Source organism: Ischnura elegans, chromosome X, assembly GCF_921293095.1.
Source record: "Ischnura elegans chromosome X, ioIscEleg1.1, whole genome shotgun sequence".
In the NCBI taxonomy this organism is placed as follows: domain Eukaryota; kingdom Metazoa; phylum Arthropoda; class Insecta; order Odonata; family Coenagrionidae; genus Ischnura; species Ischnura elegans.
The window spans coordinates 77,407,660-77,427,213 of NC_060259.1; the positions used below are offsets into that span (position 1 = coordinate 77,407,660).

The 19,554-nt window shown below is 34.6% G+C and overlaps 1 protein-coding gene across 5 annotated transcripts in view; it reads left to right on the forward strand.

The window, feature by feature from the left end:
• Positions 1-19,554, forward strand: part of LOC124171769 (protein RUFY3) — a 52,305-nt gene that overhangs the window by 22,493 nt on the left and 10,258 nt on the right. For all 5 annotated transcript variants that reach the window (XM_046551073.1, XM_046551076.1, XM_046551074.1 and 2 more), the window contains 2 exons: positions 747-887; positions 17,889-17,986. In XM_046551073.1, the coding sequence (XP_046407029.1) occupies positions 747-887; positions 17,889-17,986 (239 nt within the window). The remainder of the gene's footprint in view (positions 1-746; positions 888-17,888; positions 17,987-19,554) is intronic.

Genomic DNA, 19,554 nt, shown 5'->3' on the forward strand with positions numbered 1-19,554 from the left:
AAATTTGAGATTTGAGGAATGGTCGATTGCGGTATTGCATATGGCAAAAAAAGGCAATGACCAGTGAAGAGGAAAGTGGTGTCTAAAATAAAGCATTCAGTAGCATTTAAATTGTAAGTCGCAGGTCTAATGAAACCTGTTGTTTTTGCATTGCGTTTTTATACAGTATTTGAAAATACATTTTTCTTATTAAAAAATACGAAAAAAAACAATTGGGGTAGAATTTTCAGGCTGGAATGGATTAATGGCATTTGAATTAATGTAATTGGGGAAAATTGCTTTGGGATACAAGCAAAGTTACGGAACAATTAAACTTGTATCTTGAGGTATCCCTGGATAGGATTTTATGTTCTTCCACCATTTCAATGAGCTTCTCCATTGTATCCCATGCCATCTGTTGGTAAAATGATCAGTAAGGTTCATGTGTCAGCTCACCTAATTGCTCATGTCCTGTGGCTCACGCAAACTGTTTGCCTGCAGATGTGTGCTGCTGCAATGCTTTCCTTACATTGAGGAGTTCAAGTTCATGGTCACCTTAGTGTGTAGTGGCCTAAATGGGAGTTTGAAAAATCATCTGATGGGAAGATATACTTATAATCATCCATTGTTAAGTACATATTTCGCTAGGATTAGGCTGAGTAGGCATTTCTGTGAATTGACTTTATTTATGTTGCTGTTGGGTAGTTATGCATCTGTTCAAGAGATTTTTTTACTAAGTATATTATATGCTGTTCCTTTCCTCACAGATTAGTCTGAAGGCTGAGATGGAAGTTGCAATGAAGCTACTTGAAAAAGACATTCATGAAAAACAAGATACCATTGTCTCTCTTCGTAGTCAGCTGGATGACATTAAGTTGATTAACCTGGAAATGTATAAGAAGCTTCAGGTGAGATTTATCTCTTATAGGAATTAGTAATAGCTGTACATATGACTAATAGTAGAAAGCCATCACCAACTGAAGTACATAATTCTTTCTGCTTTATTTTAATAAGGATTTGATTAGGTTTACTTAGGATATGGATGGCAATGCTAGCTTTGCTGAAAATTAAAGTAGCTTATACTTCATAACAAAGAACACTTCACCTTTTTTAAAAGGACTTTACAAATTTTTGACTAAGTTAAATTTTCTTTATTTACCCTTCTCTGCCTTTAAAGCAGTGATAAATTTTCTTTTGATTATATATGATTCTTTTAGTTTTAGGTGTAACTGTGTATAGATTGAGGAGCATGTTAATTTTTCGGATTTGAATCAAAAGTAGGAATTTCTCTAAGAGTAAATTTTCTGACTTATGGTTTATGGAAATTCATTAGTTTGCTGCCTCCGTGTGGCTCCTAAAGGTTATGATGAAAATGACTAAATAATGGAAAAAGAATACAGAAAAAAAATCATAATTTTCCTTGTTTGATTCTGAATTTAGCTATCGGAAAACCATTTTCATAAATTTTATTATTATTTTAACAAAAAAACATACCAATTTTTAGGATGATTAATCAAAGCACCGACTTTGATGACATTTTTCTTTGGAAACGAGTCATTCAATTTAAAACAAAGTAGAAAACTTGTTATACACACATTTTATCATGTACAGAAGCTGTATCAGTCTGGTATATCAGGACTTTTTGTTGAGTTCCATTTTAGGTGGAGTAATCTACATAACCTCTTTCAACTGTCTAAAACATTATCTAGTGCAATTTATAGATAGTGACAGAAATTTATAATGATAGAAGCAAAGGTTTATGGTAAGAGATATTGTGTGGCTAGAAAATATTCATTGCTGAGTTGTTGAATGTCCCAGCTCCTGGCCAATCTGTGATCTTGAAGATGTCAGCTATGCTGAGGAACACGACAACTTGGTAAGGATTATTTAACCTTAGCCTTTGAGGGTCTCCTGCCAGAAACTCTCATCAATCAGTATATATTTTATTCGAATCTGTACCAAGAACGGATGGTGCCCTAATATGGATGTGCTCACATTTTAAGTAACTTATAATATCTTTGTTGTTGTGAAAGATAAAAAATTTGAAACTTACAGCGTACATGGCAATTATGTAAACTTATCTAACTTACACTAAAATTTGGTTGAAATTGAAGACTTGTTATGTACTTATTAATGTTGCAGAACTATTGAGTCATCAATGAAGATGCTTTATTTTAACACCATCAAAAACTGATACCTTTTTTTAAGTGCATTAAAAATGTTAAAATAATTGGAAAGAATTTGTGTGTGGCTTAACGCTATGCAAAATCAAACAAGATAGATGATAAAGTTATTTGTCTGTATTCTTTTTCATTTTTTGGTTATTAATTACCAAACTTGAGTTTACCAGAAAGCTGACACTAAATTCAAGAGTTGAAATTTTGAATGTTGATGCATATTTGGTTTCTCTTTGTAGATTTTGCTATGCATAATATATTACATAGTCTTATCACTCTGCAAAATGTTGTCGTTGCAATGTATGGAAATTTTCTTAGCTGAGGGAGGTCGGTCGTCTCGAATAAATATCTGTTCTTTAGTTTATCAGAATCAAAAGCTTGCCTCGCATGCAGACATGCAAACCACCTACAATCAGGCCAAAAAACAGCTATGGAGACATTCTTTTTTCACATATGAAACATTTTTGCTCTCTATTAGAAGAAATAAGGCTTTGCCGGCCCAAGTGATTACTATTTCAAAGGACTTAATGTGAAAGCTTAGTTTAATGAGTGCTCATAATTCCCATGAAATCACTCGCTTATTGGGCACGCATTATGTCCAAAGGTGAAGGATGGAGCCTCTAAATTCCCATAATCACCTTTAATTACCATTTTTATTTAGTTTTGGTGCAATTTTGCAGAGGAATAAAATCTGTGTGGTTGTTAAATATCTGTTTGTATGTAATCTTTCAAATGAAATATTGCTAAACCATTAATGGCACTCGTTTGAAAAAATCACACATCCGAGGCTGTGTATCACGTGATGAGTAGCAGTGTAATCATGGATTTAGGATTGCCCGGGGTTGGTTTGATGCATCAAAGCTATGTGCAACAGCAGAAAATGTATTGCAGGTGCTGCATTAAGTCAGTCGCTCAGAGTTGCACGAGAGTTGTAGAGGGACATGGTTGCATGGGCATGCGGCGAAATCACACCATCTGTGACACTCGAAAACAATAAACATAGAGCTCTTCCAGCTTGGGTACGGTATTTATCAGCCCGGGGCAGACATGGAGGCAGTCAGTCTGGAGAATGAACATCGTGCACATGTTTTCGGAGTTATATTTGCACTGTCTCTAGTTAGATGGGTGATCTGTGTTTACTTTCAAATTAACCAATTATGGACCGCTCTTAAGAGATGCCTCTCAATACCAAGCATACACTGTCACAGGGACTTCTTAGCCTCACTATATCGTAATTTTTTTACGTGTCAATCGTAGGCCTTTTGGTGGAACTCAATCAGTCACTCATTGTTACACTATTCTCTTTGTATTCACCAAAATGAGTTTCCCCTGTATTTTGATTTCTTTAAGCAGGACAACCCTTAGAAGTAGAAACATATCAAAACTTTTAAATTGAGGAGGAAGAGAATCATATGATTGGATTAGGTAATCCTATATCACATATGGGACATCAAAATGGACCCAAAAATGAATATGCCGTCTTGATATTAAACCTATATTGGGAGTATTAAACGTTTCAAAGTTATGGATTGGGAACTCTATGTGATAGTTTTCTGATCATTTTAGAGATGTTTTCTGATCATATTTAATCATTCCTAATATGCTTCGGAGTTAAATGTTTAACTTAAATTTTTGGAAGATGCTTTTTTTGTTGTCAAGTGTGGAACATTCCCTATGTGGCTTTTAGTCCCAACTAACTTTGAGCATGCGGTGTAGGTCTACTAAACATGAATGTTCTGAAAATGTAGCAGTACCATTGTGTGTCATTTTATTAGCTAAGCGATCTCTTATCATAGATGACCTGCCAACAGCCACTATGCATCATTGGTAAAGGTGGTCTTGTATAAAAATTTATATAAGGCTATTGAAAAAAAATGTTTAAATTTTCTTAATTTATGATAACTTTACTTAACCCACTCTGTTGATGGATAATTTTAACCTAAATATACCTAAATTGCATTATAATCATGCAAACAAAATATTTTTCAGTGTGATGAATTTGTAATTGGTTAAGGGAAATCATTAGGGTTTGAATAATTTCTCTTGCAAACTATGGAACTTGTATGCAATTCTTGAAATGCCTGAATGTTTAAGGATAGAAAAGTCATAAGCAAAATATTTTTCTTTTCTGAAAATATTGGACATCCTTGTACCAAGTTTTGTTATTTTCTGGTGAAAAAATTTTACGTAACTAATTTGGTAGGCATATGCATTTATTCGGTTCAGCAGATGTAGGACGTGCCCCCCCCTCTGACGCTTAAAAGAATAAACTATTTTTCATACGGTTATCATTATGTTTGTTCTATTTTGTGTGTTATGGAGCCTAAATCATTTAATTTAATATTAATAACTTTCATATCTAAATAAATAGAATATTTTCTATGGTAATTGTTGTATTTTTTTCAATCCCGAATATGAGAAGACCTGTCAGACCCCCCCCAGAAAAAAATCCTGGATCCGCCCCTGTAAAGATTAGAATGTTTTTTTATAAGAATACTCTCTATTCTTATTATTTGAGAGCCAAGTCTTAACTGTTATGACGTGGACATTTTTTCAATAACATCTACGTTGATCATGCATATAAAATAGATCTTTTAACTTTCGGCATTAGATTTGCGACAAAAGAGAAGTGGAATGACATGATATAGATATTTTCCTCGAGCGTAAAAACATCATCGTAAGCAGGACTCCATGGATCAATCATTTCTTAAAAGAAGGATTTTTTGAAATGGCTAAAAGGCATATTTCAATTAAGTAAGGCATAAAGTGGGAGCTAAGACACTTCATTGGAAGCAGGTTTGTTTCAAGTGGAGTCTATTGTATCTAGTATTGGAATCTTTTATAGTTTGACTATATTATTTAAATATTTTTATTAATATTTTACTCTTGAATATTTATGCTATTCCCCTTCAACAGTTCATATTTTGGCTAAAAGAATGGTATTGTAAAAAGGAAATTTTACCGTGATATGATAGCTTGCACTAGCTAACTAGGAGATGGTATAATCTAGCTGAAAGGCTTAAGATGATCAAGATCATTTCAATGCTGTGAATAAGTTGGAAGGGCAAGTCTATACCTAGCTTGCTACCTGAAAGCTACAGTATTGTTGAAGTTAAAGTGAAAATATATTGAGGAAATTAGAGAAGCAGCCTTCCAATTGCTCTAATAAAATGAATTCTTGTAGTCATTATCGTTTCCCATTTTCTCAGCTTCTTTCATGATTCTGATGTCATAAAATTTTTAGTTTTGTTATTTCACCCCAACAATTATGCGCAAGCACTACCTGAGTAATTTTCCCATTGCTGAAGTAGCCTAAACCCTAAAGGCCTTGATTGAGGATTGAAGTTGATTGAGGGTTTGTTGAGATTTTTGATTGTTAAAGTTAGGACAAACTCAATTATTTGGGTGACTATTTCTGTTCATTAAATGTATTCTGTAGTAACTATGGCTATCTGTTTGGTGACCCACCTATGAATTCTCCATTCACCGTCATGAAGTATAAGAAATTATTTACCTTTAATAAGCTATGATTAGTGTGAAAACCCTTTGAAAAGGAATCCCTAAACGAGAAACTCTTTTTAATTTTAGCCTTTTTTTCACATTGACTCATAAGGATTGCTACATGATGTGTTGGGATTTGTGAGTTTGTGTACATTGGCATGAATGGTTCATGTTTGCTTGTGTGGATGGATTCTTGTATGCTTCTATGAGCAATGGGATAAAAGTGGAGAAACGGTGATTGTTTGCATACAATTTTTCATTCATGTTACTTTTTTATTGAGCAATTGTTAATGTTTCATTCTTTATGAACAATATTACTTGAATGTTACAAATATTATAATAGTCATTGACTCCAGAGGACCATACAATCAGTGCTCATATCGAATTCCATCTTGTCAGTTTTTCTGAGAAATATATTCCTTTAGGCAATGTTCATAATAAAAAGAAACAATGCATTCATTACGACATTATCACTGGAATCATTGGGTTTTCTATGTTAATGCATCATCTTTTTCTGAAATTACTTATAAAATATATATAGTATGCATGTATGATTTTGTGTGCTGGTGTATACCATGTTGGAATTGTGATCTTTGGATTCCATGGCTTTGGATTGGGTTAAGACTCAGCTACTCTAGTAGTCATTACTTTCAGCTACATTAGTATTCATAACTAGAGGCATAGAACTCATGATGAGAGGTGTTGAAGGTGACGATATTCAATTTAAAGGAGGCTATGGGTTATGTAGTTGTGGGAAATTTTAAGCATTCACATCATGATGCATAAAAAAGGTTCTAGTTTATGATTTGGTGCAAAGGAAGCTGTCCACAATTTCAATTCTGTCTCCTGGCATGCATCCTTACTTACTCACCCATTCATCTTGCCCACTTCCACCACTTATTGTTGAGAGGATTGCTGGTGTCAAGTAAGCAATTACTAAATCTCGCCAATTACATTGGGATGAAATAATCCATCTGCTTGACCCTTTCATCTGTCCATAAAATTAGAGAACAGGAAATTTTTGTGCTAAAGAGCGTTTTATCAAATCCCAGGAAAAATATCAAAACTACAGTTTTGCATGTTTTCAATCCAAATTTATTATTGGTAAACAAATATTCTTGAGTGTTGTCTGTCCTTTGTCTACATATCCACCATCAAGTATGTCTTGTGTACGAGAGAATTGTTTATTAATGGATGAGCAAAGTTGGTATAGGCTCTGTATTCCGTAGATGCATTCACTTATATTTTTATGTAGTTGTACCATGAGTTGTCATGTTTATTTTTTTATGCAATCACTCATTAACTTGTATGTGTTAGTGCTTTAATTAAAAATAGTAATTAAGCCTTTATCCTTTGCTCTTTTTGTTTGTGTTTTGAGCTACTGGGGTGAATGAAAAACATATCCTTAGGTATATCCTTGAGATAAACTTCCTGCATGCACACCTTGTAATGCAGATATGTATTTTGAGGAGGTAGGTGATTGTTGGCAATGTGAAAATATTGCATACTATTCTGCAAGCCTCGTCAATAGTTATGTATTTGGGGCTGTTAGGTCGCACCTGATAAACCTGATTAGTTGAATTAAAACCTGATATAGAGATTGAGGTTATGCAAAAGGTGTAGTGAAGTAGTGTAACAGATCCATTATAAATATAAGTAATCTTGCAAGAAAACTTAATTTACTGACACTACACATTTTGAAGCTTTCACATCATTTTCTGGTGTTTAGAAATATATACGTGAAAACGTCGTTACATGTGGTGTTAGTAAATTGTTTCTCAGTGAACTTTCAAGACATTATATTTATTATTAAATTCCTTTACTATCTGAGGGAGAAATCTTATTCATATATAGGTTATCAGAACTGAAGTAAAGATATATTGTCACCATTTCCTATTTTTTTAGTTATAAACTTGGGAATTAATTTTTGGAGTGTTAATTGTGTACATATCTTGTTTTTGGAAAAGAATGAGAATTGGGTGATTTATGGTATTTGTCTTTGATCTGGTGAAAGAAATCTCAAGTGGGATATTTCTGGAGCTAAATTTGGTTCATCTTAGAGACAAGTTTTTATTAAATTTGTATGCCTCCATAAAGATTAATATTTGACTCCGGAACTTATTCAACCTTTAGAAACTTTACATTTTTATTCATTAATTAATTTCCAAATTTACGGAATCTAGATCTGTTTAAAATTGTGTGTGCAATAGGAGGAGAGTAGGGATGCTCACCAACAGTGGAATGTGAACTGATTTGGACTGCTTTCATTAAGATACAAAGGAAGACACATATCCATTACATAAATTAAGATTGAGTGGTGTGACTTTAGCTGAAATCCTCGAGAACTCAATGCCTGCTACGTTTAGTTCACACTTTTACCTACCTGGCTCTCCTAGCATCAACCTAAAGTTCATTCTTAGTTCTTTTCTCCTATTTTGAATTAAAAATATGTGATGCTTAATGTACTTTTGCGTAAGTATATGGTAGTTTCATAAGCATTAGATCTCAGATTTTTGTGAAAGTTCTTGGGATGTAGAATTTTAAGAATTTTGTGTGGGTGAATTGTGGTACTTTTGTAATTGTTTATTATTCTGTGGAAGAATTCTTGGGTGTATTGTGCATTTCATTGAATGCTAATTGTAGTGAAAGCTTTTTTTTTGCATACATTTGGGTATACCTGTATAATGTTCCATTCCCATAAAGTGTATGCATGTACATATTTATGTATCTTGTTTCTTTTTTAAGAGAATCTTTGCTTTCAATCTTAGGAATGGAGCTACAGTATTAATGTGTTCCTTGTATAATTTTTTGATTTTGCCGCATTCTACTTTTCATTCGAGTTTTTTAAGTATGTATGGGTATAGTCTTTGCTTTCGTTACCAAGTTATCAATTTCAATTTAATTTACTGTTGGCCCCAAGAATTTAATGATCCTAGTTTGTATGTCGATATTTATATACCATGTTAATTTTAATTCTATGTATTTTCTGTATCTTTTTGTTATAATGCATGTAATATTAGAAACCACTTGCAGGGGTTCTTACCCCAAATTGTGTTTGAGCTTTATATTTATGGCAAACAGTCTGATTCAGTAAAGTTGCAAGCCCAGTGAAGTAAGGCATTGATCATTGCTTAGGTCAGAACTCACATCTCAAAGTTACTTCTCTGTTTAGATTGTTTGAATCACCTCCAATAACCAGCTGCACTTTGATTAAGAAAAGCATCTTTATTGATTTTTGAATTTTTCTTTAAACTTATTGACCTCTTGGGACCATACAATGACTCCTTAGTCTGTGGTGATGTCCTTGGAAGAAATAGTAGCTTTATCTCTGTCGTCTCAGGCTCAATTTCAAATGGGTGGATTGAAACAAAGTTTTTTTCATTTTATTATTTAATAGTAGCTTCTGCAAAAAGCTGCATGGGTAACAATAGACATGTTCAGGTTTATTGGAGGTTGGGCGGTTGGATTGAGACCCCGCAGTTATCTCTCAGGGGTACACTCCGGAGGATGGGTCTATTAGTCAAAAGATTTCTGTACCCTGACTTTAAGAGAGGGGATGAAGGGTAGGGAAATGGTAGGAGTTGCCACCGTGATTAACCAATACCTGTGACAGTAGGCTGATCCATACTGGCACTATATGGGTTAATCATCAGGTATGCGCAAAGAGTGCCAAGGGCTGTTCTATCGGCTGAATTTTTTTACACTCGCGCCATTTATTTTTTGTGCTTCATGTAGCTTTGGTAGCTTTTTTTAAGAATCTGTTCTGCTTTAACATGCTCGTAAGTTTTCGGAGCGAATTAAAAAAAAATAGTTTCATAAAATGCATATTAGGCTTTTCATAAATTTTTAAGTGCAAACCTACAAATTCACCAAAAAAAGCCCTGGAATTCTTCAGCATACCAGGCAAAGTAGGCTGGCATTGAAAGGGGGGTCAAGGTGTGTGCCTATGTCTATGGAGTAGAGATGAGAATTAGGGAAAATAATATTAGGGAAAAGAATGGAAGAATGCCTTGCCGTTGTTTACGATAACCTTGGACAAAACCAAATTTACTGTTCCTCGAGAGATGGAATATAAGAGAAAGATCCAGCGATATTTTTTAGATAAGGAGGATAGACAATAAAATTATCTAGCGATGCCACAAAGCATTTTAGTGAGCACCAGGTATGTTAGAAAATTAATCTCCTTCAATGTACTCTCCTAGATCAATCCTAAAAGGCTTTGTATGAATTTTTCACTTTTTAAAGTAGCGCTGTTTGTATTTTTTGTCATTTTGTTGTGAAGCCATTCCATTTTTGGCTTGTACATCATAAAATCTTTTCTACTTTGGTGCAATGAAACCTTGGAAGAAGGAAAAGTTTCAGAGTTCAATGAGATGGGAAATGAGGCGGTAGGTTCATCATGGTGGTGGGATATGCTACATAGAATGCTTCCACAGACAAGTTGCATTGCTCTAGAGTGAGAAGTTTTGGCACCATTTCTGTGCAAACTTTAAGCATTCATCCAAAATGATAGGGACACTTTCTTTGTTAATTCCTGGTATTTTTACCATGAGCATGGACCCTCAGAAAATGTTTTTTTGGGTCAATATACCTGTTTTCTGAACTTTGTCATTTCTCTTTAATGCCCAGAGTCTTTGGCATGGATAATCTTCAGCTGTTTTACAGATGCTCCTTAAACGTGTATACCAGTTAAACCTCCCAATAACGTGAGTGCAAACATTTGCATTATTTGGACTGTAAGAAATGACCTCTCTTAAGCCATGCAAATATTTTTGTGGCTGATAAGTATTCCATCCGAATGTGAGGATAAAGTCTTACAAGGAGCATTAACGGAGTGTAACGCCCACTTTTGCTTTAAACTTTGCACATTTGTAGATTAATGCAAAAAAATGAAATGTGTGAAATTTCCCGTGCCCTCGTGACCTTTGAGTCGAGATATCAGCGATCAAAGATGCCCGATTCGTCAATTCGCTGCCCGTCAGGGGGAAGGCAATTGGCCCACTCCCCGCCGGGGCCTCGACCCAGCCGGTGAGCGGCCAGCGATGCGATGCGAGCTATATTTCGTCTACGGCGGAGTCTCACGCCCCGGCGAATCGCTCTTTTGTTTTCTGTTAGTCTTTCTGTATTTCCAATTTTACCTGATCCTTATGGAGCATCGGATTAATGGGAAAATTGCTCTGCATTTAGTTATAATATATAGTATCACTTTGAAACGCGGAAACTTCGGAATGATACTATAACCCGGAGTAATTCGCGATAAGAATTTATGCTTCATCTTTCTGCCCGTAAATGCGCAAAGGAAACGAGATAGGGGGCATGTTTCTTTCAAACTTTTAAGGGGAAACCCAAAATAAGCAACACATGGAATACGTCAACAGCCTAGGCCTCTCGGAGACGAGACGGGAAAAACCCCATCCGTAAAATTGTTAGAAGATAATACTAAGCTCGGATATTGTCTAATGTTTTAGTGCCTCATCAAGGTGTTAGCCCTTTCCTGCTGGCACCTACTATTGGAAAACGTTTTCCATGCTACGAATAGCATGAGAATATTTTACCTCTCTGTACGGAGCTCTTTTTTGGGATGAAGTTACCCTGGTATTTTCGTCCCTCAGATTTGGGACCCAGCTCAATGGGGTGCATGTCCCTTACCCCGGCCGCTGGACTACACCCTCTTTAACCTATCGTAGCACGAATCCACGGTCAACTTATTGCATTACCAGTGATTTTTTCAACTTTGTATTTAATTTTCAATAATCTACTCTTCTAAAAGAATTGCTAACATTTTTTGTAAGCATTGTGGAATTTTAAATAGATTTCTAGCGATGCACAAAGGTTAAGAAAAGACTTAGCTGTTTTCTTAACCTTTGTGCATCATGAAGGAGTTTCACCATGTTACGCCAACCACCATCGCATTTATAGATTTCTAGCATTAATAATAGCAAAGTTAGTAAATAAAAAGTAATGAGGCTACAAGTCCGGAAGTCCATTAGTTTTAACGCTAAAATTTCGTTTAAAAATTGCTTATGCACAGAATGAAACGAAGGATTCAATTCAAAGTATTTAAAAAATTGTAGTATTCTACAAAATATATTATTGGAAAAACTATAGACAATATAACCTCTTCGAAACGGATTCCTGCTGTGAGGATGATCATAATGAGTGGGAGGGTCAGTCTTTATTGCATGGGGAGTGGCCCTAAGGACTCGTTAAGCTGGGTCCCAGGCCGGGCCTGAATGCATCAGACAAGTGCTGCCTCAGTGGTCACTTCCCTTCCCTCGCGTCGGCTAGAGCCCACGTCCGCTCGTTTGCATTGAAAAATCTGCGACTGCTATAGCTGACATCAGGTGTTATGGGCTTGAAAATTCCCGTCGGCTCCACGCAACGTCCGGCGTGAAAGGGTTAAAAAAAACACCAGTTTGTCACATATTCTGTATCTATGGATTGATGGAAAGATTATAATATTTATTGTGATCACTGTATGAAGCCACATTCATGATAAATGCGTTTCATTCCATGGACTGGTTAGAGGAATTTAAAAACTTTTATTTATCAAAGTTCATGTTATACATAAATGCAATGCAAGTCTTTCGAACTTTTTGAGATTATGCCAAAAGATGATTGAGGAATATTGTATTGCAGAGGTGTTGGGTTCATAAGTTATAGATATTCATTGTAATTCCCTCATTCGCGTAAGGAAGGGTGAATCAGAATTATGAATGAGAAGAGAATGTAAATGAGTCAGCCATTATTTTATGGGCGTACATATATATTCCTGTAGCATCTCTTCTATCAACTCTTTGTGAATCATTAATGTGATTGTCATAACTATTAGTGAATCATGTAGGAATCCTTACTCCAAGTGATTAATGGCTATAAGGTTCATTAAGTTCAAGAATTAATGCATCAAATGGTTTTAGGTACTAGCTCTGAATATTCTTCATTGAAAGAATGGAATTCAGTTTGTTTTTATTGTTTAGATGTTTCACTCTTGATTTATTACTCTTCAATGTAGGGATAATTGCTTTCATCACTTGTTGCTAACTTCCTATTTTGTTGTACTTTGATTTTTGATATGTATATCTGAATGAAATTTTCTTCCCTTGGCTTTTTATCTGGTAGTAATTTCTGCTGTGCCTCTAGTCACCGTGAGTTTATCTTCATATTATTTTTTCTCTGCCGTGTCCTTGTATCATTTAAATGTTATTTTTATTTATTATGAAAACCTTTTAAAATAATAATTCTAGTGCTTCTGTTGGTAAGGCTTCAGATTTCTATGCAGACTATATTTTTCTGAATTACTAGGACATCAAATATGCGGCAGAAGTACAAATATGTACATAACTTAGGGATTAAATAGTAGTTAGGGAATTAAGTATTAGGCTATGAATGCTTAAAATTTTCTGGAATATATGTCCCTTGGCAGATCATTCCTCAACTGCTTTTCACCTGGGTTATAGTATAACAATTATTCTGTTTGAGCACAAAAAAATAAGCTTAGAAACAAAACTGTACAGAGGTGTAAATTTTTGCCATAAATTTTTGAAAAAAAAAACAAGCCATTAAAATAGCTCCAGTTTTGAATAAATACGTTAATGCATTACTTAAAAAATTTGATAATTTTGAAACATGCATATGCAGTAAATGGTTTAGAGAATGCATAGTTAGGAAGGTAATCCTTCTCTAATTAGGTTGAAGATTTTGTAGAATTCCTGATCATGTATGTTATTTCAAGAAAGAAGTTAAGATTTTGTTGTTTTTTTCTTTTTTGTGGGAAAACACTTCATGATGTGATTAACAAATTGAAATTTTCATTCTACATGACACTTTATATGCATGCTATGCTGATAAGGATTCTTTATATGGTTGTAGATGTTAAGAAAATGTCAGGGGAAATGGGTTGAGATTCAATGAAATGTCTGGGGTTTTCTTATCTTGTTCAGGGAACTGTAGAGGAAGTTCATTCTTTGGTGACTTGGTCAATTTTGACAACAACTTTTGCAACAATTATAGTGGAATATGCTAAGTATATATTTTACTAACGAGAGAATTTTGTTGTCAAACCTTGTACTCTGGTTCAGCTCCCCAAAAGACAGGAAAAATGATACATATCCAAAAAATTTTTTACCTTGGTTTCTGTGGGAAGATATTGACTGGAATACATATTAGCATACTTCAGAGGTGAATGTTAACATTAGTTCACGTAGAGAGCATAATGTTGTGCCACACTGCCACAACTGAGTCTCATCTAAATTGTGCTCTTCCCAGTGATAAATGGGAGAGAATTATCCTTGAAATTTTGTTTTAACATAGCCGTAATTTTCTTTTCTCGTAGCTACATAGTCTTTTTTGTGATCTGATTTGAATGCCTTGAGCATGTCAAATGCAATATGAGGTCGAGGACAAGAAAAAAAAACCTTTAATACCATCTCTAACCATCCAATTTTACCAATTTGTCAGGCTCGGGCAAAATTTCATAGGGACACACTTTTGGAAATGTAATGGAAATTGTATTGCGATATCACATCCCTACTCATTAGTTTAGGACTGATTTTAAACTTCATTTTGGATACATAGTACATTGTCATCCTTGCCATTCTCACTCCTGGTGAGACATTTCAGCAATTGTTTTGTGTTCATATTTGAGCCGCAACCCTCTTTACCTTATCTATTAAATGGTGCTTAAATGTAGCATTCATTGTTTTTCATTTTCCTGTGCAATCAATTGGTGGCTTTCTATGATCCAAAAAATTAATTATGGTGGATAACTCTAATTGATTAATAAAATCAACAGATTTAGGCGTTACTTGGTGGAACGATGAGATATTCATGGTTAAATAAAAACACAGTACTATTCCACAACCTTATATTTTTGCAGTCTACTAGTTTCAACGTTTACATCGTCATTATCAAGACTCGTCAAAAATATAAGGTTGTGGAATAGTACTGTGTTTTTATTTAACCATGAATACTCTAATTGATGTGTGGATTGTTGCATATTTTCATTGTGTTTGTACTGTGTGTGTGCATGAGCCCTAGTTTGGAAAATGTAAAGAATTAAGCTAGGACCTTGAGGCCATGTCATTGTCAAAAGCAGGAAGTGCTCTTCTAAGCAACCGTTAAACACATGGTTGGAAAAATCCCTAGGAAACTATTTCTGTGCTTTAACCCTGACTGGAGAATTCTCAAACAGATGCCTCTTCATTGTTTTTCTCTTGTTCAACAGTGGCTGCTGATATCATTTAGTGAGACAGATTTCAGTTATTATAGTTGTCACCACTAAAACCTTATTTCTTTGTAAGGGGCTGTAAAGAAAGTTAGGAAGAAAGTATTGATGATAGTGTATTGATTCCAAACATTGTTTGTTTCCATTTTCGCTGAGTAATATTTAATTTAAAGGATGCTTTAAGACAATTTAAATAAGTCGATTCTTTTTCAATTAAGTTTTGATAGAATTTTATCATCGAGCTCTAAAGAATGAGCCTTATAAAGAGTTTGTCTCCAAGAAGCAAATAGTTAAGCCGTGTGTCTGTTTTCTTCCTGGAAATGAGATCCAGTGTGAAGTTGTTGTTTCTGATCCAATGAAAAAGTTCTGTGTCAAAGGATGGTTCACTTGAAAAATAAATTGCTTTTGTTTTTACTATTCGGATTCATACATATAAATTTAAAAGGCCCCTTCCTTCATGTAAACAGTACTCCTTACTAACACACCAAATCCTTAGTGGGTATTGCCACATAGCTAAAATTGTTGTTAAACAATTTCGTGGTTGCTACTCTGTTGAGAGCCATTTTGAAAATTAATTTTTGTATCAACTTGAAATATTCAATGTCAATTACTCGATTCTTTTTCATTAGCATTTTTTTTAAAAACCAATCTTGGTTCTTAAATGATCTTCTATGATTCTATTGTAAGTTTTAGAAAAATGAGGAGTAGCAAAAAGCATTAGCATCTTAGGAATGAAAATCTCGAATTATATGTCCCTGTATTATGATTCATAGTGGCTGAGTATGGCTTCTTTTGCACTTAGATCTTGTCATTATGTTGCATGCTTTGCATTTTGTGGTTCAGTGTGTTTTCCTTTACTGCTTTCATCCTTCTACTTTATGGAAAGTTAAGCAATGGTGGATATGGTCTTGTGTATCTTGTGGTAATTTTGTAGCTGAATTCTAAGGTGTAATGTCTTTTACTGCCTTTCAAGCTATTTCTTGTGGCTAATTTTTTAACCCAGTGCCATTCATGCCCTCTATAAAGTCACTAGTAATTTTTCTATCATTCCATACAATCCATTCCAATAATACCATTAATCCTTGTGAATTTAATCACATTGTGGTGTAAGTTGTTTGTATTTCTCAGTCTTCTGTTTCATTTCTTATTTCATGAATCACTGAATCGGTGAATAAGGAGATTTCATAGTTTGTTGCACATGTGAACAGGTTTCCTTTTGGTTACTATTTGAACTTGAGCTTCCCTTACCACTGCTCTCATTCCTTTTTGTAGGAGTGTGAACAAGAGTTGACCCAAAAAGGGGAGATGGTGAGTCGTCTCCAGGCAAAGACTAGCCAGATCGGACAAATCCTCAACAACTTAGAGCGTTACAACCACTTGTTAAAAGATGGAAAGGAAACGCCCAACGCGACTCAGCTAAAGGGCCAGGGCCCACGAAAGTAACAGAGCTTTCTTTGAATGGACTATATTTGCTTTCATGGGACACAGACATTCATGTATCTTTCCCCGAAAACTATTTAGAAGGACTGTAGTTGAGGCGAAAAGTCATCAGCAACTGCTGCTAAAGTATTTAGGCAGTGTTTGGGTGTGTACTACTTCAGTTGCACTTTGTGATGTTGAAAAACTAGAAGGAATTTGTTTAAATCTCCAGCGACTTTGAAGATACAGAACTGCTTGACAGTGTATTTGTCTCAGCATATTCTCATTTCCTTGGGGACTACTGACAAACTAATAATTATATCTAATTCAGTGCCTGAAAATGTTCATTTAATTTTCATGCAATGATTAATGAACAATTGTTTCTATCTTGTGTTTCTCAAAACCTTTTCTATAATTGTTTGTGAAATGATATCCTTTTATTAACCTTTTTCTTGTCTTACTTAGTATTGCTTTTACTAAGGAATGTTCACTATTTTCTTGCTTTTGTTACATTAATCATCTACAATTGAATTGATCATTACTGTATCAGTAAATAATTTGGGTGCTTGTTGTGAATTGGTGATGGTCATGTAGAAAGATCTATAACCATATGATCATTTGCTCATTGATGACTAACATAGAATAAATTAGCTTGTGACTAACTCTTTGCTCTACTGATGAAATTGTTTGAAACCTCTGTCACTAACACTAAACTCAAAATCATGAACTTGTTTGAAATATCTGTTATCCCTTAGTTGTAATGATTTATCAATGTTCTTCATATCAGGAGACCATTTTGCTCCAAATACTTTTTGCCATGTTCATTTTGCTCTGCTATCTTTCTTGCATTGACGTGGTCACTACACAAGCGTTGCATAAAAACTTTTAATCAGTGTAGAAAATTCAAATATGAATTTCGTTATTTGTTCCTTTAATTTTGATCTCATTGGTTTAGTTATGTGTTGAAGTCCTTGATTTGCAGTATGTCACAACAGGTGGTGCAAATTTCATCCTCACAAGCCAGCCTCAAGTGGCTTGTTTTGAATGAACTGCTGGAGATTGAACTGTTGATGAAACAGCTTGTGTATACAATAGTTACTGTCTGTTTTCTGTTTTTTACATAAGTTCTAAAATTACTGAACCAGTTTTTCATGTCATGACTAAAGTTTGCTGAACACATGCAACATTTACGATGACTATCCATGTGCATGAAAGTGCAAGTCACCATGAGCATATGTTCTGGAATACAGTTTACTGGCTGTTTTACCTATTGTTATATACTGCAACTGTGAACAGTTATCATTAAGAAGTCAAAGCCTAGAGTAATAACCAGATAATGTTGTTGCTCCAAACATCTTGGTTGAAATCAAGGACTTCCCACATTTTTGGAAAACCTTTATTAAGGGTGTGATATCTTAAGTTAAGGTTCAATTATTCAAGTTGCAAAATGTAGTTGTTATTTGGTATTACTGTTGCTTGGTGTGTTGGTTTTGGTTGCATACCAATTATATGTTTTGCTGCTAGGCTCAATCGTCTATTTGTTGAGTAAACTTGCAATTCTTGAGCTGCTACTGTGTGTTGCATTCCAGGAATGTGAAAGTTCTCTAAAACACAAAACTGAGCTTATCAACAAACTGGAGACTAAGACTTCTGCCATGGCTGACACCATCCAAAAAGTGGATGAAAAGTAGGTATTTGCTCTGAAAGTTAAACTAAATGTTCCTATAGAGATTTTTATGGTTTAACTAAAGTAAGATTATTTTTATTTTCATTAGACGTTCTAATTGTACTGTAATTGGTTTATGTTGCCAATTGCTAATTTTTTACTGTCTTGGGAAACAGTCAATGAGGCCAAATGGGGTTGTTTGGAAATTGGGTGCGCTGGGTTGCCGTGTGTCGAGAATTTTGGAATGATCAAATTATATTGCCATTTTTAATGAGTGTAACTTTTTATTTTAATGTAGACATAGCTGAAATCAATCATACGTTTTGCTTTATCTAGGGATATATCCAGTAGTAATTCTGGGAACTTTTTGTATGCCCTGCCTTTCTTTAAATTTGATGTGATTTGGCATGCGGCATTGTAGTCAGAGAAGGGCTTGAATATTGGTAAAATTTAACCAAAAGTTTGTTCATTCAGCTAATGAATCCTATTCTATATCATGGAGATGGTTCACTGACTGTTACCTGGAAAAATTACCCTTGCTTTAAAAATCTAATTACAAGCATGGTAAATGAGTGCTTACCATGAGTGGCATCATGATTCACATGATATCACTCATCATCAATGACATGGCGATTATTATTTATAATTTATGACTTAGCTGTTGATTGTTCTGTGTTGCTGACCTTTGCCATGCCGCATTTATCGTGTGTGGATTAATCAAATACCATGCCACCAACTTCATGAGACTTGCATATATTTTCAACGAGTCAGCTTTAGCAGAATTTGAGACCAGAGTAGGAAAGAAAGTGCACATTTAAGATGTCATAGATTAGTCAAAAGAGCTGTGTATTTCTGGAATTGCAAATTCGTTATTGAGCCTGGGGCATTATATAGCATTACATGTTGACTGATATAAAGAAACAAGTCAATATTGGCTTTAAATTATTTATATGTGGACTAAAGACTTGACATTCTATATTTAATGGTTTTTATTGCTGTGTGACAAGCACACACACACAAAAATATATAGACTTATGATAATGTTACCGAAACTCTGTACATGTTATCAAATGGCTGAAATTAATGGCAAACCATAATTAGAGGCAGCTTTTCTATGTAATTGTGGACATAGGGTAAATATTTGAGGCGGGTAACATTCAAATGGATCATGCCTGAAGGAGTAATCTTTTATCAACTCATGTCTATTTAAGAATGTTCTGAAGTCATATCAGCCTTGAGATGTGCAGACAAATGTTGCAATACAAGTTCTCTTATATTGCTAACTACATAGTGGAAGTTATTAAAATACCAATGGAGAAGGTTATTCACATTCCCCTGTACATGCTTGTCCTTATTTGTAAACTTCAACAAGAAACTACAATAAACTGACTACAGAAGGAAAAGGTGATTTATTTGTCTGAATGTATTTTTGATTGCATTTGAATTCTCCCATTTTTTCGTTTTTATGCTTGGGTTTGCCATTTATTTCTGTCTTGCTAGCCAAATTAATTTATTCTCCCAATAATTGCTCAGCTGTTATTTTTTTTCTTATCCTGTCAGCTCATTTATGCATGCATATCATAATTAAA